Consider the following 22,804-nt stretch of genomic DNA (forward strand, 5'->3'; position numbering starts at 1 on the left):
TAAATACATTAGCATGTTTTTATTTTTATCGTGCTAAGAAAAAAAACTCCTATTTTGATCTTTTAGTGTCACAATTTTAAATGAAAATACCTCAGAAGGGGGCTTACAAGACCAATTATTAGGTAACATTAAAAATAGGTTAATTAGATTGGGTAAATATTTGCAGGTCACAATTAATTAATCGCACAAAAGAATTGTTTGCATGACAGCTCTAACTTAAATATAAAACACACACACACATATCTTACTTTAGATTTTATTTTCCATTTAAATTCCTAAAACTTTGTATTGAATTATAGGTATAATTAAAAAACCTCCAGAAATGACGATAGTAGATCCAATGGGGCAACATTTGGGTAACAAAGCATTTCAGTTTAAAAAAAATATGACATTTTATGCTTAATTTATTTTCTATTTATGTCATTAATGAAATAGTTATTAGGTATTAGTATTCTTTTCTTGAGTGTGCTGCGGTAACACAAAGCTTAGGTGTAAATCAGCTGCTGTCTGGCCTCACTCTGGGACCTGGGCCAGTGAGCAGGTGTTCCATCGATTGGACCGTCTTTACCTTTGACCCCTTTCCCTGAGCACCACTCTCCCAATTCGCCAAGTTGATTTGACCCCTTTTGACTTGTCACCTCCACTATTTTGCACCCTGTGACATCATTTACCAAAGCTATGCTGGGAATGTGTGTAGAAATTAAATGTTAATACTCTTAGACCTCTTTAAAATTTATAAAGCTACACATTTGTTTCTACTTATTTGTCAGCGGTTAGCAAAACAAACACATTTGTTCAAAATATCTGGTTTTCATTTTTTCTAACACTTAGAAGACTGTGTTTTTGTATAAACAGAATGTAAGTTATTAAATGTTTTCATTGTTTTCGGGTAAAAATTCCATGACTCATCAGTCTCTGTTTTTCTTTTTGTCATCAGTATCTCAGATGGGTGTGGCACAAGGACACAACATGTGTCCAGATCCCGGGATTCCAGATCGAGGAAAAAGAAAAGGCTCTGACTTCAGGTAATTCCCATTCAAGTTTAGTTTAGTTTTTTTTTTTTTAATGTACCACAGACAACTATATGTTTCTGCATTAATAAACTGCTTTTTCTTGTTGATTCTTCTATCTAAACCTTTGGTTTGCCTACATTCTGTCCACAGACGTGGTGCCACTGTGCATTTCTCCTGCGATGAAGGTTATGAACTCCAGGGCTCCAAGAGCATCACTTGTCTCAGAGTGACAGACAGCTATGTTGGCTGGAGTGATGACCGTCCCATCTGCAGAGGTAGAGTTGGCTGTGTCTTTTCTATCCAGCCACATATGTAGTGGAGATGGATTCAATATGACCTCTATTTATGTTACCACTCTTAGGTTTTTTTAGCCTGTGACTCTGCTTTCATTTTGAGGCTGTGCACATTCCATTTCCATTCTTTTTTATATGCAATATTCACCATTCTGGTATGACTCTGCTGACTTTGACCTTTAGCCAAGATTATTTTGCATCAGTTTTTCAGCTGTGCTCTGTATATTGCTTCCCATCAATCCTGTCCTCTTCACCTATGACTATTTTTTGCCAGACAGTAAAAGCCAACAGACTGTCAGGATCATTTTACTGATGCTGATGTGGTCCTAGGGTCTCACTTTTTTAAGGCTACTCAAAAATTTTTGTGCTGGATCTAACTGTCCTTTTGCTCTTGCATCAGGTTTATTATGTAGAACCATCTGGAATCTGGATCAAAACTTGGATATTTCCAGTAATGCTCACCATTTTGGTTGGGGATAACATGAGGAAACATTCATGGCTGCGGATGTGAGGAACTGTAAGATAGTGGGAGAGAGTGTAAACGGAGAGCTTTCAGCAACAGGGAGGGGAGGGGGGGGGGGGGGGGGGGGTTGCTCCACACCTACACTTCCAGCCACAATCCAGAGGCAAATTTCTGATGAACTTGTGCCGCTCTGCAGAAACTATTTCCTAGAAAACTCTGACAAAACTCAATTTTGGCTAAAAACGGCATAATCGTATTTAAAAGACCACTGAGAGCTTTAAGTACAACAGCACTTTGGATTATCTTGAGTTGTCAAGTAAGGGTTAATGGCCGACAAAGTATGCATTATCACTTTTTAATGCACACCGTGGAAGCCTGAACCACCCAATGCGAAGCGAAGTGCGTTAAAAAGTGATAATGTATACTTTGAAGGCCGTTAACCCGCTCATACCATGGTCACTTACAAAAGAAATAAATAGTAACCAGTTTTTAGTCCTTAATTCTTGTTTTTTTTTACAATTTGGATCGCTTTTCTCACAAAAAGCAAACTATTTGTTACGTGGTGCGGCGCAACACCACGTAACAAATCGTCTGCGTCGCGCCACACCGCCGCTGCAGTCAAGATTCGGCGATATAAAGCGACATATACTGTATATGCTAAACTTTCCTATGGGTTGAATAAAGCCTCAGTTCAGAGGGAAGGTTCACCTCTTACCGCTTGTTTTTGTCCAAATGATGAAGCTAAAGGTTGTTTTAAAGAAGCCGGCGCAGTGATACAAAACATTTGAGCTAGGTGACCGGAACTTCTTATTTCACCGTGCGGTTATCCTGTGGTATATCACTTTTTAATGCACACCCAGCAGCCAATCAGAATCGAGTATTCACCCCGACCATGGTATAAAATAGGATAAATGGCATTAAAGAATAATTGAAAAGTGTGATTTTGTTTACAGCAGCAATATATCTCTAAGTAAGAGATTAAAAACCCTTTCCTCATTTTTTTTAAACTCTCGTTCTAGGCCTTCACATTCACCAATTCACTTACTGGCTCAAAGAACATTGGTGTGTGCATTTCACAAAGTGCTTTTCTGTACCATGTGAGGAAAGAGTTGGAGTTGAAGGTTGTGCCTAAGGACATGGATAGATGTGATGGCAGCAGCCCAGAATCTAGACATTGTCCCTTCATTTAGCTGTTGATTCCCTGACATCCAAAAAAATAGCTCCATGACCAGATTGATTCACTTGGGTTTTTCTACTTCGAGTTTTTAATCAGGTATATTTGATTAAAAAAAATCATAATAATAAAAACTGAATGAAATCAAACTACATTTGGGAGTTATATGCAAATTATTTAATATTGAAGTCTCCATGGAAAATTCCTTTCATCCTTTTAAACTAACCTTTATTAAGGTTAAAAGGATTGAACATTCTCAGGATAACTGGAGATCTATTTACATTTACAGATATTATTTTCTTTATTACGCTTCAAAAAATGTTGCTTTTGGAAAAACGTGTCTGACTGCAAATTAATTTGATGTATATACATATTTTCCTCTTTTTCAAAATCTGTTACAATGGAATTTGGTGCATTTATCTTACTGTCACACAGATATGTTTGGAGCCATAGTCTTTTAGCTAGTCTTCCTTTTTTCATTACTTTTGTTAAGGTCACCCCAACTGTTTGCACTTCCATTCTAATTATTTTAATATTTTACTCTTAACTCCTGCAAACATCTTTGAAAAAATTCAAGAAGGCTTTCATGCGGGCCACTGGGCATGTGTTCCACACCTGAAGGACCTCACTTTGACATTATTCATTAAAGTTGGAATAGTTTATTTAGCACTTTTCAATTACTTTTAGGCTCACTTTCAAATACAAACCTTTTCCTTAGTGGCTGACTTTCTTACTCTGGCTTGCAGACACCCTTGGGGTTTGATTATAAAAAAGTCACCTCGTCCTTTCAAGCTAGATTTGTTAACTCTTTAGTGACTTTTTAATTCAGAATATTTTATACACAGGGTCTCAATCAATCATTTGTTACTGTATATATTACTAAAGTGTACTAGTTGCGCTCTTATGAGTGTTTAAAATGAATAAAATAGAGGTTTTGCATGAAATATTTTTAGGTTTATGCATTGTATATGATTATGCATAACTTAGATGGACGTGTGTCTCTAATTTCCTATATGACCTTTAATGCTACTAGATGGCATATGCTGTTGAAGCGGGAAGGTTTTGCAGAATCATGTCACGTTTCACTTTCTCGACTAAAATGTTTTGTGTACAGAAAGAGTTTCCAAAAATATGTAGGGTTGTTTTTTCTTATTTTAATACTTTAAAGCTGATATGATTGGTGTAGATTTTTTTTTCCAGTTCCATTTAAAATCTTTTTTTACTGTTTTAGCAAATGGATTGACAGAATTTTTATTTAATAAATTTAATTAAGATAAAAAAATCATAACTTTATGAGATATAGTTTTAATCAAATAAGACACAGGTGATTTGTTAGTATTTGCTCACAAGAATGTTAACGTTGGATGCATAACTATTGACATGAATGTTCTAGGAAAAAAACACTTTATTTAGCCACTGTCTCTTATTTGATCCACACATTTTTTATGTGTTATTAATCATTATTTATCAGCAACATTTGCATTCTTTTAATACAGCAATTACTTATTTAAAAAAAAAGGAATAACCATAGATCAGTTATTCTCAACATAAAGTTTTGAAGATTAGCAAACCTTTCCCACCAAAAGTGATTTTGAGATTTCATGGAAGCAGCCATGAAATGGCCCTTCAACTGCCCCTAGTGGATTGATGATGAACTGCACGGCAGAAAACATGGACAATGTTATGTACAGTGGGTTTTTAAGGAGTTTTTGGATTATTCTAATGTGATAGGGGTCTCTGTTATACATGTATCCAAGATGAATGAATGGTTAAATAGGATTAAAAATATTTATTTGCTGATGTTAAGTTTGACATCCTTGCAAGTAGACAACTCAAATCAAAAAAATGTCTTTCCGTGACTTTGCATTAAAATGATGTAGAATAATAACACAGCGACCAGTAATTGACTTGGATCAGAAACGAGAAGCCCTCCTTTTGACCGCTTTCCTCATTATGCTTCTTTGTGGCCTTTTTTTTTATTTTTTTCTCATCACCATGGAGCTGCATGGTTACCCTGCGCCTGCATCCATTTTACAGCCTCTTAGGGGCCTCAGAACAAGGAAGTTCAGGCATACTCTTCCTGGCATATTCCACACACATTGTTGCTGAAAGAAAGCTTGAGCTGAAAGATCAAAGTAAAGCAACAGTAAGAAGCAGCACATTAGCAGAGCTGCAAAAGTGATTTATCCACAACTCTATTGAATTCAGACACAGAATCAAAAGTAGGTCATCTCTGCTTCATGTGTTCTACAAGCCCGACATCCAGTCACTGTGCTAACAACCACAAAGAAGACAAACTGTTACGTAAAGCTTTTTAGAAGATTATATGTCTGCATAAATGCCTTTGAGAACAAACAGAAGTAGCCTTAACCTCAGGAGCTTTTTGGGATGTTTGAACCCAAAGGAAAATCACGCCACAATAATGATATTTTGAAGATATGGAGCATCATTTGTGAATGGTTCCAAAAAACATTTTAACACATCTAATTGTTTCGTTTGTAAATATTCATTTTAAACAGACAACCTTCCCCCTTTTCTCCATTTTGTCCCTTAGCCCCCATGTGTGGAGGACAGCTGAGAGGACCCAGTGGAGTTTTCACATCTCCAAACTACCCAGTTCAGTACGACAACAACGCCAACTGCACTTGGATCATCACCGCCACTGATTTGTCTAAGGTAATTTAGTAATAGGTTGAATATTAGATTTCAATCTTTGTATTTCACTCATAATATTTTTTAGTTTGTTTTCTGTTTTTTTTTAATGGGGTCATACCGCCATAATGAATGGGAGAAGATGATTTCTTGAGAGGAAATGAAAAAAGTACAGAAAACCAATAAAATGACAGAGAATACACAAGCCATTATGTAAAGAAAAAAAAGCCTGATTTGATGGAGAGAAAAAGAGAACAAAGTGGACTGAAGGGCTAAAGAAAGGCTTTGAATGGATGCTTAGAGGATATCATGGGAGCATCATCACTCTTCTGGGCAGGACATTGACCTTGGAGTTATGTCCAAGGTCATCAAGCTGCTTCACTGCCAAGGTCTATCTAAATTCTAACAACACTGTTTTATAAATTGGATTTCCTTGGAAAAGTGTTGAATGAAAGATTGCATAAGAGCCGAGAGGGTGAAGAGGAAGTTAGGAGATAGATGGACTACGGAAACATTTCGATTTTAATAAATCTTATGCACTGATATAGACACCAGCGTTTCTTGTTTTGTCTCCCTGTGTCCATTGTGAATGTCAAAAGTGTTTCTTCCAGTTGAAGGTGAAATATATTTCCAATCAGGTCCATCTATATGAACCCAGATGGACACAAATGCAGAGAATCCTGAAAAATACTTCAGAACATCTGTATTTTTTTGGATTATAAATTGCCCCAGAAGCAGCAGCCAAAGACTACATAATAAAGAAGAAAATAAAATATATAAATGTATATGTGTAAAAAGTCACAGGAGTCAGGAGTAAATACTGATACACTTATCTACAATGCCTTCTAGAAGTTGTTGCTATTATTATTATTATTATTATTATTATTTTTAAACATGCAAGTTGCACCCCTGACAGAGCTGCAAAAAAGAAAAACAATGAAGTCCAACTCCGATCATCTTTTGATCAATTTTTTAAAGCATTCCCAGTGGTCCTTTAATTATGATTAAGTCGTTTTTGGCCAAAAGGAACAAACTTGTCGTTTTCTAGGAAATAATTTGTGGAATTTGTCTGAGCTGATCCAGATATCGGCTCAGACGAGGAAAACAAAGACGTACCTGGAACTATTTGTCTGTAAGTGGATGCAGCTTATGTCCTGCTGATTGTAGTATCTACGTAACATCTACAAGCTTTTAAAAACAGCTTCTTTTTTCTGTTCTTGATACACCATGACTTGAATAAAGAATTGTTAAAAAAACACACAGTGTTATTCTTAATTTTATTTTTATACATCCTCCATCACGAGAGAAAAGCTACAAGAAAATGTTAAAAACTCCTAAAACACTATTTTTAATTGGAGTGCGTCTTTAAAAGAGTGTTTCAGACAGCAGTTCACAGCATGCAAAAGAAATTACCTACATTACAAAACTCCTATTGTCCCAGAAAGTCTTTTTTTTTTTTTTACTTTGTTTTCAAGATAAAAACCTAAACCTTTCAGGGACTGTAAGCCAAATTCAATTTATAGTCACCTTTTCATGCTAAACTCTAAAATGTATTAACATATTTGAAAACAAAGCCATTTACATTGTTCTCTGTTCTGTTTTTTAATGGAACAAATGCAATTTTATTTTTTTTTTTGTCAAATCAAGTTGTTCTTGTGCTCACAAGCATCTGGTCTTGTGTACACATGATAAAAAACAAAAAAAACATTTCCATGTGTTTATCCAATGGATTGATACAAGCACAATGTGTTGTTTTCCTTTTGGTTCAGTCATCCTCTCTGATTTTTTATTTTCTTTTGTGTGTCATCGAGTTAAAAAAGGAGACCCACGAGATGACTTAGCAGCTAAATTTGACACATTGTGACAAAATCTGCTTTACTTTACCAGTTCATCAAGATGATATCTTACAGCTGCACTGCAACATGGTTCCATTGTTTGTTTGGATGGGTTTTTCTTTTCTTCTGTACTTCAGCTTCGAGCTGTCAGACTGGAGGCCGGTCTGTGGTATGAAATTCTATTTATCAACCGATCTGACCTATTTTGGCCACACATCATCAATCTTTTCTCTGCACCTTGGCAATTTTCATTAGGCACGAGGTTTAACATAGGGCAGGATGCAATTTGCATTTATATAAGCTTTTTCATTAGGCCTTGCTCTCTTAGCCGTCTGAAAACATTAAGAATTTGGCAGAAATCATTGGCAGTCAATTTAAAGTAAGAGACACAGACATTTTTTCTTCATATTTCTTTATTATTGTCTTTGTCTCGTCAGCGGTTTGTTTCATCATAGTCATACCTCTTTTTTGTGTTCTTATGGAATAATTAGTTAAATATAGAAAAGGGTTGGACATGAACCATGTTTCATTAATTCAGAAGTCTTTTTATATAAATTTCTGTGTCTGACACTCAAAAATAGGTGTAAGTAAAAGGATTTTATCTTGCTACTGCATTTCTGCCTGCTTCCACAGAGTATAACTCTTCTCTAACCTTTTCTGCTCTGTGCATTATCCTTGAAAACAGCCTCAGATCCCCTGTCTCCTCCCCTGACGTGCTTCAAGTCTTTTTCAAGTCTGTTCAAACAGGCCACAGAGGTGTTTAACCTCCTGCTGCTTTGACGAGCAGACTAGAAGTCACGGCGAGCATCTGCCAGACAATCCATTATTCGAAGAGTGGTATAAAAATCAAAATTTAGATGGATTACAATCTGTTAAGCCCACACATTTCTCAGTTTGCTGAATGCTTCTGTTTAGTTTTACGTTAAAAACTCTTAATGTTTCTAAAATAATGAATTCGAACAGATTTTTATGGAATGAAAAATAGCAAAAGCATGCATTTAAAAATGTGAACAAGAATTACTTTATTTTCCACACTATTGGCCACATCGGTTTATAAGGCGTACTGACAATGAATGGTCTAGATTTTAAAAAATTGTCACATTTAAGACGCACCGAGCTATAAATGAGCACATTAAGCGAGACAGAAAAGTCAGATGAGTCCATCAGTCAGTCTGACTGTGTTCACAGTGACTCTAGAACTTGTTCGTAACACGCTACACATTAGAAATGTTAGCCGTGTTAGTGTATTCACTATACCTGTAACTTCCAGCCTTGTCAGTAACAAGTAAAAAAAAAAAAAACACAGTTTGACAAAGCTGCACATTAGCCACCCTTCCATAGAAATTTCCCAGAATTCTCCACGATAAACCAGTGTGCATCAATGCTTACTAGATTAGGGAACATAGACCACAATACATTTGATTTGAACATTTTTTACCCAAAAAATAGATTTAAATGTAATTTATTAACAAACCATTGATGTTTTCGTCAAATGTTCGCATTGATTAGCTTTTCCCTTGGTGACGCTGTATAAAAAGAAAAAATGTAGTGAGCATGATGTCTGAATTGCTTTTAAAATCCAGGGCACTAAATAGTCTTGCACTATGTTGTTTTTTTTAGTATTTAACTCTTGTGCTATCCTAGGCACTTTAATGTTGGGAGTTGGGTCATCTAGACCTACTAGACAGTGCTCTGAACCTTTTTTCTTCAATGATTTGTGTTCTTCACTGGTGTCCATGGATTACATGAAATCTTTCCACCTTAATCCAACTTTGTCATTTTAGGGATAACATGTCAATGCAAGGGTGGGGTCATCTAAGATGGCACAAGGGTTAAGGAGCAGGGAGGAAATTCAGACATAGCCAGTCACTCCTAACTTTGTTAGCAACATGAAAAATTAACAGGTTGATACCGCTAAAACAAACCTTACTGTGACTATGCAAACTCCCAACTTTTTTAGTAACATGTAAAAAAAATATTTTTGACAGAGCTACGTGTCAGCCGCATTGGTGTATTTAAAATATGGTAAATGCCGAAAACGTATATAGTACTTTTCTACCTTCCTCGAAGGTCCAAAGAGCTTTTCAGTCCTAACCTTGTTAGCAACCTGTGATAAACAACAGTCTGACACCACTTAGCTGCGTTAACATAATTACAATAACAGTCTTGTTTGTAATGCGTAAAAAAACAGACTGATATTACTAAAACAAACTTTACTGTAACTATGCTAACTCCCAACCTTGTTAGAAACACGTCATAAACACATTTTGACAGAACACCATCTACCTCTCAAAACCAGATTATAAGGCGCACAGTCATTTTTCTTTTTAAAAATAGGCTTTTGAGTGCGTAAAATACGGTAGATATGTGTTGATTGGCAGAAACAAGGAATGTCACAGATGAAAAGGGGTCTGTTTTCTCTGCGTCTGCTTTTACAGATCATTCAGGCATCTGTCATCTACAGGTGTCTTTGGTGCTGTCCCCTCTGTTGTCTAGGTGATCAAGCTGACCTTTGAGAATTTTGACGTGGAAAGAGGTTATGACACTCTTACAGTGGGAGACGGCGAGGTGGTAGGAGACCAGAAAACCATCTTCCACGTGTGAGTGACCTTTAACTTCCACCTCTAATCCCTCTTTTGTTCTGCAGCCTCCTTTCATTTAACAGTCATGTTGCATGAAATCAGTATGCTGAACCCTTAGCCATCACTTTTCTTCTGCACTCCACATGAATCTCCTCTGTCTTTGCCTCCAGCCCGTAGTCCTCATTGGCACAGTGCGTCTTTTGTTGCATCACTACCTGATGCAGTCGGTGGCATAAAAAATAAATGTTGCACCACATTGTCAGTCGTGTTTCTTCTTCAGTATGAAACTGCATCACAGGCTTTTGGTGCTGCATTACATGTTGGCTCTCTCAAGTGGGGTTTATGCTGCCAGATGCTTTGAAAAAATGTCACAGGTTGCTGGTATTTATTCAACATATATTTATAGAACATTTTAGATGTAAAACCACGTTAATAAATTTGTTGGAAGTGGTTGGACACATGTGGAGATAAACCATTTTAAGAGGAGGATTTCTAAAACAAGGATTTTCTTGGCTTTTATGGACTATTAGTAGGAGCAGAAAATGCTCAGAAGTATATTTCTATAAATCACTGAAGCAGGCAAGGGTGTGCAGTAGGTAGCAATTTATGTCGTGTATCATAATGTTACAAGCATAAAAGTGCTGCAGAATTGTGTTAGGCAATGCAGTTCGATACACAACTAAGGTAAACATTAAGTAGTATCAAGACACATAACTGGTACCTCTTAAAGGGCCTGTATCATGCTTTTCTTAAGCCTTTCAGAGTAAACTATACCCATATTTATGATAATATATTACCTTAGACACACTAAAGAATGAATGTAATGAAATATGAGTTATTTTGGCTGTCCATTTTCTTCCTACTCTGAAGTAAGATGACTCCATCTCTGAGGCAACGGCTTTCTCTCCTTGTGGGTGTCGCCCATTTCATGACGTCAACCTAGAGCCTCAGCAGTATGTCTGTCTTTTACCCACGAAAACAAACAACATCCAAACTTTTGCAAAGATGGATGTGAATATTGCGGAGCCTTACAAAAGCGTTTTCCCAATCATCGCTAGCTCTGTGAAGAATGTGTGCGTTAGCCTGGGAGTGGCACTGGCAGTGCAGACTGTTCCTGGAAGGGCCTGTTCCCCACTTTGTGACATCACAATGTGAGAACCCGCTCGTTTTCGTGGATTGGGAGGGGCTGGTGCTCAGAGAGCAGGTTCTTAGAGGAATACTCAGAAATGCGTGAAAGAATCAAAATACCACTTTGGGGTTGTTTTTATATATATATATCCTCCATCCTGATGATGGAGACGTTAACAAGACCTTAAAAACCCTGTTGTGGCACTTAAAGAAAATTAAAGTCTGTAAATTGAAAAACAAAAGTTGAATAATTGAAAAAATAACAAACAAAAACATAGCATTTCTGAAAATTTTGATCATATTTGTTTGTAAACAAGTGGCAGAAAAATATTATTCCACCCCTTTCCCTTACATGTTTTAGCTTAGTCACTTTCAGTTGTGTTAAAATCACATAGTACTTTATACAATTCAGTTTAATAAAATATGATATAACATTAAATGTAAGGACATCTGTGAATACTTTTTTAAACAATTCACTCTTATTAGAGTACTTGAAGAAAATAAAAAAAATAACCCTCTAGTGTGTTTTCGTTTCCTCCCACGAGTTCACACAAACTTTACAAAAAAAGCAGAAAAACATGAAGCTGACTTGTTCAGACAGTACTGCTCTGTTTCAGATCTAAATTTAGAATCCTTAATCACTTACTCTGCAGCAATACACTTCCTAATTAGAGTTGGGTGGAATTACTATTCAAATAGGATTAAATTACTTCTTTGGCATTGACTGATCTTTCCCTACTTTTTACTTTCTTCTCCCCAGTTGCTTTACTTTAGAAGCCCTAGATAAAACAAGAAGAAATCCTCGGGTTAGGCTCACTCAAAACAGTTTTTAGGGTATTTTTCTCTTCACTAGAGACCTCTGACAATGAAAAATACTTCAGCTAGAGCTTTTTTCTACTTGCATTTGCAATGTTTTGAATACGCAGCTGGTGCTATTTTGTTGAGAGCATTTACACTCCAGTTACTCTTCAGTAAGTGGGGTCCTGTTAGAAACACGAAACAGCTGTTCTAAGGACGGGCGTGAAAGACTGTGTGTTGTTTTGCAGCCTGTCTGGTACCACCACTCCAGACCTCGTGGTAAGCACCAGCCACCAGATGTGGCTCAACTTCAAAACGGACGACACAAGTGGCTCCCTGGGCTTCAAGGTGTCCTACGAAGGTAAGGGGCTCTCCCAAAGTGGGATGTTACGCTACAATCACATGTCACAACAAATTTAGTGGCGCAAGACTCACAGGATCCTGGAGACTTGTTCTGCAATGTGCCGTAGTCACATGGTACATGGTAGTCACCTGTACAGGTTTTTGGCTTGTCCACGCCAGTGGAGAGTTGGAGGCCGCATCTTGTGTCTTAGAGTTCCCTTGAAGCTCATTGGGCAACCCTTACAGAAGTCGCAAAAATGGAATATACCTGGGGCTGCATGAAATGAGGAAAACTCAAGATTTGTGATATTAGTGATCAATATTGTGATAACGATATAACTTGCATGAACAAATAGCAAAACATCCAAAAACATAGTTTCCATTTCACTGCAACAGTTTAATAAGAGTCAATAAAACTTAAATTATACTCCAAATGACCTTTGTCTACATAGAAAGCTAACATCTAACATAAAAGGGATCCATCCGATAGGCCAAAATGCATAAAGGGATTTATTTGATTTGTTAAATACTTCTAGCTGCCAAAGATTATTTTGGCACATTTAAGGTTGAACCAAGGTGGCTGACGCGCCTACAGCTCTTGTTTGTGAAGACTGCAACTCAGATCACTGCCACCTTCCAGCCACTATTCAAAGGCTAAGATCTGAGCTTAAGGAGAAATACAACTTGATTGATAAAATACTCTGTTTCAGCTTCACAGTCAAATTATATTACATACCTCCATCAATCAGTCATCGTGGACCAAGCCAGTTGCTCCCTGTCACAGACTCTTCCATGGTCTGGAGGAAAGCCCGCTGAAGCGGAAGCTCACTCCAGCTGCTCCAACAGCAATATTGTGCAGCTCTGTGGCGTGACAGACGAATTGGAGCCGACCAATGACTTCCGAGGCCCAGACAACCCCAACTCTGGAGGGTCGGTTCGGTTTCCAGCTGACCTTGAGCAGGAAAAGGCCGATGCGGGTCACAGGGACCCGGCCCTCAGCTCTACACCCAAGCTGTCATGGGCGGAGGTGACACGCGTAGCCGGAGGAGCCATGGGCCGAAACCCGATCCTGCTTGCTCGGCTAAATTGGCACTCTCCAACCGCTATGCCCCCGCTGGCTGAAAGATCCGGGACCCGCTGATCAAACCAACAGAACCCACCCGGACCGGGGTTGTATCAGCATCGACTTCCTGCAGTCTCATCTCCCAGGGTTAGTGCCGGACATGTTCCGAGGGAGCCTTCCCCTTCTCGGCTACGATCAGAGTTCTGAATTTGGGAGCGACGTCCACTGCGGCCTCTGGGGCCGCTTCGAATGAGCCTGACTGGCCCACTGCCTCGCGGGAGCCACGCCACAGCACATTTTCTCCAGGAGCTGCAGCGCCAGGCCTGACGCCCCCGCCATCCCTTTGTGCTCCGCCGCAGGAGTGAAGCGCCACCGGCTGCTATGTGAGGCGGTAACCCGGCGCTCGGGCGAGCCCTTCCGGGGTTTGGAGAAAACCTCGCCCAATCATGTTCTGCAACCATTCTTTTAATGGTTTATAAATGTTTTAATGGTCTTGGGACTTCTTAGTTAAATGATATTATTTTAAAATATGAACCCTCGCGGACCCTGAGGTCCTCTGGCACTGGCCTCCTAGTTGTTCCTAAGGTGAGGACCAAAACGTATGGTGAGGCTTCGTTCTCACATTACGGTCCTCCCCTGTGGAACAGTCTGCCGGAGAACCTCAGGGCCGCATAGAGGTTTTTAAGAAGAGGCTCCAGACCCACCTTTTTAGTCTGGCTTTTACATGACTTTTGTATTTGCTTACGTTTTTTTTAATTAATCTATTTATTAATTTATCTATTTTATTTTATTTATTTTTTAAGGACTATTATTATTATCTTTATGTTTTTAATATCCTACTCTTTTTATTTTTATTATACTTATGATATTTAAGGTTATGTTTTAATCATCTTACGTATCTTATTTTTTAATTACTAATATTGCTATATCCTATTTTAATTTTACCTGTAGGAGGTACTGTTGCTGCGGTGCCCGTTCTCCTTGGGCTGGCTGGGGTCCCGCTCTGTGGTCTAATAGCTGTAGAGTGGGCCCTAAGCTGCTCTGTGTTGGGTGGGGACTGTGATAATGACCCCCGTGGTCGGGCTGGGCCTTGGAATGAAGGAATCCCCATGATATCATTTCCTCACAGCAGTACCAAGCCAGACCTTCTTTTAGCTGCAGTTCTTTGTGTGTTCAGGGTTCTACTGGGGGAACAGGGTGGGTGGAGGGAGGAATCTGGTGAGGGAGGGGTCCTATCTGTTATTGTCCTGTGTTTTCTGTTTTTAATAATTTTCATTTTTTGTGATTATTTTATCTTCTTTTACGTTAAGCGCTTTGTGTTTTCTTTACTGAAATGAAAGGCACTATATAAATAATAAAGTTTGAGTTTTTGCGATATGCATATGCAAGTGTGATAAGTGTTGCTGCCTTACGGTACATTTTATGTTACACTATAGGGATGGGCAATTCCACACCTTAAGGGCCAGTGTGTCTGCATGATTTCTACCTATCCAGGCCCTACTCATGACTGATTACTTGGTTCTGGTGTGTCCAGCCTATTAGAAAATGCCAGAGCAGGATATGTTGGAAAACATGCAGGAAGGCAGCCCTCGAAGCCTGGAGTTGCCCATCCCTGCACGAGCACTGGCTCCTTACTGACGAGGCAAATGCATAATATGTAAGTGCCCATGACATGCCCATGCAAACTATCTTCTGATTGTCTAATAAACCTCATTTATAAAAGTCAGGCCAACACGAGGGGGGCGCATTTATCACTTGAACAGCAGTTCGGGTGGTTTAAAAAATTAAAAACCCATGCGACAGACCTGCGTTTCACCTACTTCAGCCGTACTTATGTGTTGTATAAGCACTTTCTAGGACTTGTCACCCACAGCATACCTGTAGAAACCTGCTCTTCAAGTTCACTAAGTGGTCTGATATCTTGATAATCTTTTGATACTATGTACAGGCCCCCATTCAGGTTTGCCCATTCTTCATACAGGTATTTTAATAAAACTAAGAGTTTGACTTAAATTAATTGATACTTTATACTTTATTATACATTTATCCCACAATGGGGAAATTCTTCTCCGCATTTTGACCCATCCCCTGGGGGGAGCGGTGAGCTCCAGGCTGGCCGCGCTCGGGGGGGGCGACAGCTGGCTGGGGGGAGCGGGGATTGATCCGCTCAGTTCTTCAGTTGTTGGACGACCTGCTCTACCGCCTGACCTAAACTGCCGCCTAACGTCCTTCCTAACGTAGTATACTGTCATTCCTTGTTCTAAATGACGCTGTGTTTAGTTCTGTAAACTCAGATCTGTGTCATCTGTCAGAAAATCTTCCACCACTAAAATTATGCCACTTTGTCAATTTTTCCCACACTTCCAATTATGATAAAGAAAAGTTTAACAGAACTTCAAATGACACAGATGTTGAACAGATGATAACGTGGGTGAAAGATGACATCAGTAGGAGCTATTTTACATCTGGACTGACAATCAGAAATAAAATCTGTGACTAAATCTATAAATGCTAAACAGTTTGAGATGCAATGGAAGTTTCTATATTCCAAAGGTCCAGTGATGCATGTGTGTCTGCTGTTTGTATCCTGCTATCCCATTGATTTGGACTATAATAGGTTATTTTAACATATTCAGGTTAACGTGGAATTCTTAATACATAAACGGATGTGTGTGTTTGTGTTTGCAGTCATGTGGTGATAATGAACAAAGAGTGTCACTGATGGTGTGTTAATTAGCGTATGTGTTGTGTCTCTCTGTGTGAGTGTGGGGTGTTTACCAGGGCTTTTCTTCTAGATGAGTCCGCTGCTTGCGTCTCAGAAGCACAGCAAGTCCTCTGTCTTGCCTACAGATGCTTATTTTTCCCCAGTAAAAAATAACAGAGAAAGTGGAGCAGCATGCTGAACCAAAGTGTAATTAAAACAATGAGTTCTACTTAATGAAGGGAAGAAACGCTTTGAAACACTTCACCTCCCAGATTGGAGGAGCCAAAATCTAATTTGCATTCTCAATTACATGTATTTTAAACCTGATGATCAAGTGCTGTTGCAGGCAAAATCATACCAGTAAACCCCCAGCGCTCCATACCCACATTTTTCTCTGTATAGTGTTTTTCATTTTCTTTTTTTCTTAATATGTAATGCCTGCAAACAAGATCAGCGTTATTGCAAATGTTCAGCTCGTCGATAAACTCAGCCAATTCAGGACTTCATACTGGCGCTGACGATGTATGAGTTGAATCATGCTGATTTATTTACATCTTTATGCAAATGCATTCACTAGCCGTTGATTTGATGTTACAAAAGCAACATCATACCCTACATATTTTTTACCTCCTTGCTGGCAGCATCCGGAAAATTTTCAGTTTTTGGATTGACATGTTTATTTCTTCTCCGCTGACTTTCTCAAAGCCTCACAAACTTGTGTAAATTCAGCCATAAGTTCAGAATTCATCTTTCGGTTTTAATAATGACGAATCAGTAGAGGTGTAACTATTAATTGATTAATTGATTTATATTCATGTGATCCAACCAGAATGGTTTGTGTAATACAAGTTGTTAATTGAATCAAATCGAATTGATCTATACCGTTGTAAAATCCTTTCAAAAGTAAATGGATTATATTGACCTTGGAAAATACCATCTGGATTGAGACACTGTAGGGTTATTTTACTATAACGTAAAAACAACTAAGTGCATTACAGCACACAGTACACGTGATGTCAGCAGAAACCGATCAACCATCATTCAAGTCCAGTGTGTGGTAACACTGTGAATTTAGCAAAGACGTGTGACCATACAGTATGCCAGAAAGTTGCAACAATGTTCCCTTTGGATTATTTTGATGTAGAAAACAACAGTGGGCTGAACCCGATGAAACTAAAATGTCAATGGATTTGCCATTATTTATTTGTTTACTTGTTTATTTGTTCACTTTTAATTTACACTTGATTATTTTGTACACCAAAAAATACAAGGAATGTGGAAAACCTCATCTGCACTATTCAGTATCCAGGTATTTCTCCCTGAGTCACTCCAGTTTTTGGGTTAAAGATGTCCTGGATCCATTTTAGGTCAGTGAATTAAATCATTCAAAACTAGTCAAAATAACAAAGACACATTTTATAAGGAATTTTGAGAGAAATTGTTGTTGAAATGAATCGTTACACCCCTACTAATTAGAAATGTTTGCTAAATTATTTTCCAATAAAATACTCCAGTTACTAAAGTTCAACATCAACTATTATCTGGAAAAAAATAATAGAGTTAAAAATTTAAAGGATTATATTTCCCATTTGGTGTCTCACCTCTGAAGTGTTATGCAAAGTGAATGAGTAAATTAAACTGATTATTCCCTTTTATAAGATTGTATCTTATATCCTTACTCGTGTTGGGCTTGTTTTCTCTATGATGGAGGAGGTAGTAATTATTAATTTTCACTTGTGGACCAATGCAGTTGCATCATATAGAGGCGAGCGTAACCACAAACACAGATGCAAAATAGGATTGGACAGATTTGTGAAAGGTGTAATGTAGTTTGGACTCTTGACAGTTTTTGACACACTCATTTTTGAACAAGTTGTCTTTAGTAACCATCTGGCAGTAATTGCTGAGCTTGAATAGGAATCTACCACGCACTTTACCACGCACTTTTACGTGGCGTTGTGTTACTTTCCATTAAGAAAATGATTATTCTCAGACAACAGATACAGGAAATAAAACAAACATCCTCGAGTGTTTTTAAAGTGTTTCAATCAGCCCTGGACAGCAGACTAATGCTATGGCTGTGCATTTTGCTCATGAACAAGGTATTTTTATGTTTAGTATAAAAAGAATGTTCCATCGACGTTTTCAGATTGTTCCCTTTCATGTACTGGATGCCTGACATTGGCATAGGCTCCTAATTCCTGTTATATGTATTTTCAATTGCAGCGTTCTTTAGATCTTAAACATTTCCCCCCAAAGTCACAGCAGAACTCCCTCTCAGCACCCCTTGTTTAAAGGTGACTTCCACACAAGATCAATGAGTTGTCTTGTGAATGAGGCTGCCTTGGGACAACCATACATCCAAACAGCAGTGAGCTCTAAATATGTGTTCTAAATGATGATCATCATTAGAGCCGGGTATGGATTTATACCAAGCATCACCCCTGGTGCGATTTAAAATCGTATTAGGCCCTGCCATCATTTCCTGGATGGATGAGCTTATTTACTCTGTGTGTTCCCAATCCAGATGCCTCAACAGAATGTCTCAGCATTCCCATCTGCAATCGTCAAGCAGAGAAAAGTACAAAAACTTGGAGAAAGGAAGAAGGGTGAATAAATGCTGGGATAATGAGATTGGTGTGTACAGGGGGTTTGAAGGCAGCAGCACAGTTGTGAAGATGTGTTTGAACGAAACGAACACACTGAGATTTAGATGTGTTTTCAAGAACATGTGTTGAACACGCATCAAACACTTGGTGCGTTTAGCCAATAGAGGTCACACTGGACAAGCAGGGAGGGGCTTCTTCCTCTTCTTTTTTTACTGTTCACCAGTACATGTCTGCCACCTACAGTTGGAAAAGGCTTGGTGCAAAGTCGTGCAAATCTCATGAATTTTGCCTGCTTGAGGTTTTTTCTTTTGCATTCCGATGTGTGAACGACGACCTAGAAAAAAATTCAATTATTAATTTCTCCTCCATAATCAATTTCCAAATAGTTTGCACTTCTATGAATTAGAAAGGACGTCTTCCATACGTCACTACCAAATCAGAGTTCTTGATTGGCTAAATTTTGGCTTGATTTAGCTTGCAACGCATGCTCAGTGACCACGTAGAGCCTAAAAAGGGTCATGGAAACTTTTGTAGCAACACATGAACACGAGTTTTGAACGCAGAAGTCCAAAACCAGTGTGCACAAACGTTTTCATAGACTTTACATTAATGAATGCACGTCGCTGAAGGCGGTGTGAACGTAGCTTGTACCTGGTGGTTGATGGAGCAAAACTTCCTGAAGACTCAGATTCAGTCCTTAAAATAGTAAAAATGCATCAAACAATTTAGGCCAAATTGGGAATGCATTGAACCTAAATTGTTTATGAGACAGTTTCAGTTTTGGTTTAATACAACACTTTTAGGCATTTAAGAAATTGATTTTTGTGATTATTATAAACAGAGCACAAAGCCACAGTTCAGAATTACTTAAGTGCCTCTTCTGTTGTGTTAATTTAGAGATTGCTGTACTTCCACACATTATTTTCTAGTCTGAACCCTTTTCCATCTATAAACTGAGGATTTGTTAAATAATAGATTTTTTCCTGTTTGGAATGAACAAAAACTATTGAGTGCATGAGAGAACTGCTGTGTGAGTGTGATGTCACCCATGGAAAATTTTTATTTTATTTCATTTTTTTACAACTCCAACCAAATAAAGTCAATTAAGTCACAATTTTTTCGCGATACAAACTTCGCCAGGTCGGAAGCAAACAATGTCAGTAAGCAGTGATTGGTCTAAATTGGTCTGAGTCATCATTTTAAGTAAAAATGACAACCACTCTCACCAATAAGGAGTTAGCTTATTGGGAGGCCACACCCCTACTACTTGAAAGCAGGCTACATGTTTTGAAAGTTTGACGTGAGACAACAAACTGTTTTCATTGAGGCATCTGATTGGTCAGTTTATAACTTGAATAAGTTGCGCTACAGAAGAAATATAGTGAAAAAAATGCAGATTGTAATGTTAAAAAAAGTTTACCAGAACAACAGTATTTATTCTGACAAATAGAATGACTGAGTAATAGCTGTTCATTTCTCTGTAGATGTCTCGTATTTTGGCGCTTTGGAACCATCAAGTCCTTCCTGTTTTGAATGCCAGTCAATGAAAAATACACTCACCGGGATTTATGACTTGCACTGGGATCTTTAAAATGGTTTAAATTCTAAATCTAAATTTAATCTAAATTTACCATCTTTTTCGTCCTAATAGGTCAATAAAAGAAAACCTTTTATCTATTTTCAATTCACTGACTTCTGCTTTTAATTCTACCACCACAGAAATTGAACAAGGCAGTTGTGGAGATCCTGGAATCCCGGCTTATGGGAAGCGGGAAGGAGCGGGCTTTCGTCATGGGGACAAGCTGTACTACGAGTGCCTGCCTGCCTTTGAGCTGGTCGGAAAGAAGAACATCACTTGTCAGAAGAACAACCAGTGGTCTGCCAAGAAACCCAGCTGTGTTTGTAAGTTTCAGTGTCTTACATAGTTCAGGCTTTTCACACACTGCAATCCCTGGCAACATTTTGGAAACACCAAAAAGCAAGAATAAAAAAAACAACTTTGTTTTTTTGTGACCTTCCGTTGTTAGAAAAACTCTCTTTAAACTAAACTAGGGAAAAGAATAGTTAATTTGGGCAGTTTTTTTTTGTTTGTTTTCTTTTTACCATGGACTCCACCTGGACCAAATAGTATGTGCTCATTATTCCGCAGACAAGTGCATGCACTCCTTGGTGAGCTGTTGCACCAGACTGAAGCCAGCATTAGAGAAATCCTCTGAAACAAAATTAGGAATTATGGGAGAAACATGTTGCTGCTAAGAATGTCAGTCACTGTCGAGAACCTGGACCAAATGCAGATAAATGTGAAGACTTTAAGACTGAAGAATACTGAAGTAGCCAGGAAGAAAAACAAAAAAGCTTTGCAGTAATAAACGAGAGGGGAGCAAATGTGAGAGAACTGGAGTCAAAGAGCAAACTTTGGCTGATAACCTAAAGGAAATGGGATTTATATATACCCAAACCAACATTAAGCCTTAAATAGACAAAAAGAAGCTTGGAATGGACCAAAGAAAAGCAGCCATGGACCATGAATGGTGGTGATTACATCTTTAATAACAGTATATTGAGGTTCTGGGCACTTTTCCTATTTCATCAGTTGAAATGATCTTTGGTGTTGAAGACATCTTTTTTCTTTCTTTCAGTATGATACTGCATCGTGGTGTGTGGTGAAGGCTTTAACAGCTTCCTTTCATCGTAAAATGTCAATGGCATTGCCTGCAAATGGTCTGAACCTCAATTTGATTTAAAGCCTGTTATGGGAATTAAAGTAAATGACCCACGACAAAGCAAATCTGATCCGGCTACTGCAATGAGAAAAAGTTGGAGTTAACTTTTGATGAGGGACACTCTTTGTCCATTGATAAATCAATGCATCTGAGAATTTCAGCTGTTACAAAAACCAAATATGGTCCAACTGTGTTTACAGTCACCTCAAAGGATGTCGTGAAAATGCGTATATTAAATGTATTTGTACTTATTTCGCATTTATGACGTACAGGTGATGCTGTCGCACTGTCATACTTACGCCACACTCTAGCTAGTCGTTAGTAAGGTATGTGGACTAGCTCCTCACAAATGGCACATACATGGAGTGTGGATATGATGCTTAAGTGTCCATAAGATGTCCACACAAACTGATTTAATAATTTCTAAAAGCCAGACCTGTGCGCAAGGAACTTATCACTTGAACAGCCCAAACAGACCTGCTTGGTAGTGCGCGGCATTTGAGGCACGCCTGCATCTCCCCCACTTCCTTTTCTCTTTGCATGTTGTTTAAGTGTTTGCTTCAACCTTTCTACTTGCAGCCTGTTACCACAGCAGCAGGTTTATCAAGTGGTATACGATCTTAAAATTTGCTGCGGGCCACATGTACAAGTGTGCCGGTTTTTCACCCGCTGACAACCCGTATCCACCCATAAGGGCAGTTGTGACTAAGGCTTTACCTTCTTCTTCTTATTCTTGATCCAAAAAAACAGGAGCAATTGAATTGACCAGCAGTTTCATTTCAGTTTTTTTGTTTTCAGTGTGATAACTCCAACTATTTTGCCAGAGGTTGCATGTGTTCCAATGTGTAACTGCTTACATGTTTAGTAGATTGTTATACTGTACAAACTGGAAAAATGTGGATTTGGGGCTGCGTGAATAGATGTTGCTGTAAACACATCTGCACAAATGTTGAAACCATTAACCTTGTAAGCAGCTGATTTTATTTATAGCAACCATAATTAATTAAGTATTTTGTGTTTGTGCATGAATGCATCTTTCACATAAGTGGACGATTTCATGTGTAAAGGGCAAACAGAGACATTGGAGTAGTTAGTGGATGAGCTGTGCAGCAGTAAAGGATTACTGATACAAGATTACCAAAAAAGTTTAAATTGTTTAAATTGGTAAAATGTGTATTTTTACCCCATGAGTAATGCATTTGTTTGATTTACTTGTTTTCTAAAGATGATCTCTGGCCATTTAAAAATTAGAATATTCCCAGAGCTTCCGTTGTTTTTGAGTCAGCAGAAAACTTGATGAAGTTCCTCATCAGACAGAAACATCCCTGTCAATAATCGTTTCTGCTGCTTTCATTCCCAGCAACAAATGGAAACTTTTTAACTTGAAACTTCTTTCTGCACCTTTAGAATATTTCCAAAATTAAC

The 22,804-nt window shown here is 38.3% G+C and overlaps 1 protein-coding gene across 3 annotated transcripts in view; it reads left to right on the forward strand.

The window, feature by feature from the left end:
• Nucleotides 1-22,804, forward strand: part of csmd2 (CUB and Sushi multiple domains 2) — a 280,249-nt gene that overhangs the window by 130,241 nt on the left and 127,204 nt on the right. For all 3 annotated transcript variants that reach the window (XM_023959868.2, XM_078955368.1, XM_023959867.2), the window contains exons 8-13: nucleotides 938-1,025; nucleotides 1,164-1,288; nucleotides 5,498-5,619; nucleotides 9,927-10,030; nucleotides 12,187-12,299; nucleotides 20,376-20,558. In XM_023959868.2, coding sequence (XP_023815636.1) covers nucleotides 938-1,025; nucleotides 1,164-1,288; nucleotides 5,498-5,619; nucleotides 9,927-10,030; nucleotides 12,187-12,299; nucleotides 20,376-20,558 — 735 coding nt within the window. The remainder of the gene's footprint in view (nucleotides 1-937; nucleotides 1,026-1,163; nucleotides 1,289-5,497; nucleotides 5,620-9,926; nucleotides 10,031-12,186; nucleotides 12,300-20,375; nucleotides 20,559-22,804) is intronic.

Source organism: Oryzias latipes, chromosome 11, assembly GCF_053564925.1.
Source record: "Oryzias latipes strain Hd-rR chromosome 11, Olatipes_Hd-rR_3.1".
In the NCBI taxonomy this organism is placed as follows: domain Eukaryota; kingdom Metazoa; phylum Chordata; class Actinopteri; order Beloniformes; family Adrianichthyidae; genus Oryzias; species Oryzias latipes.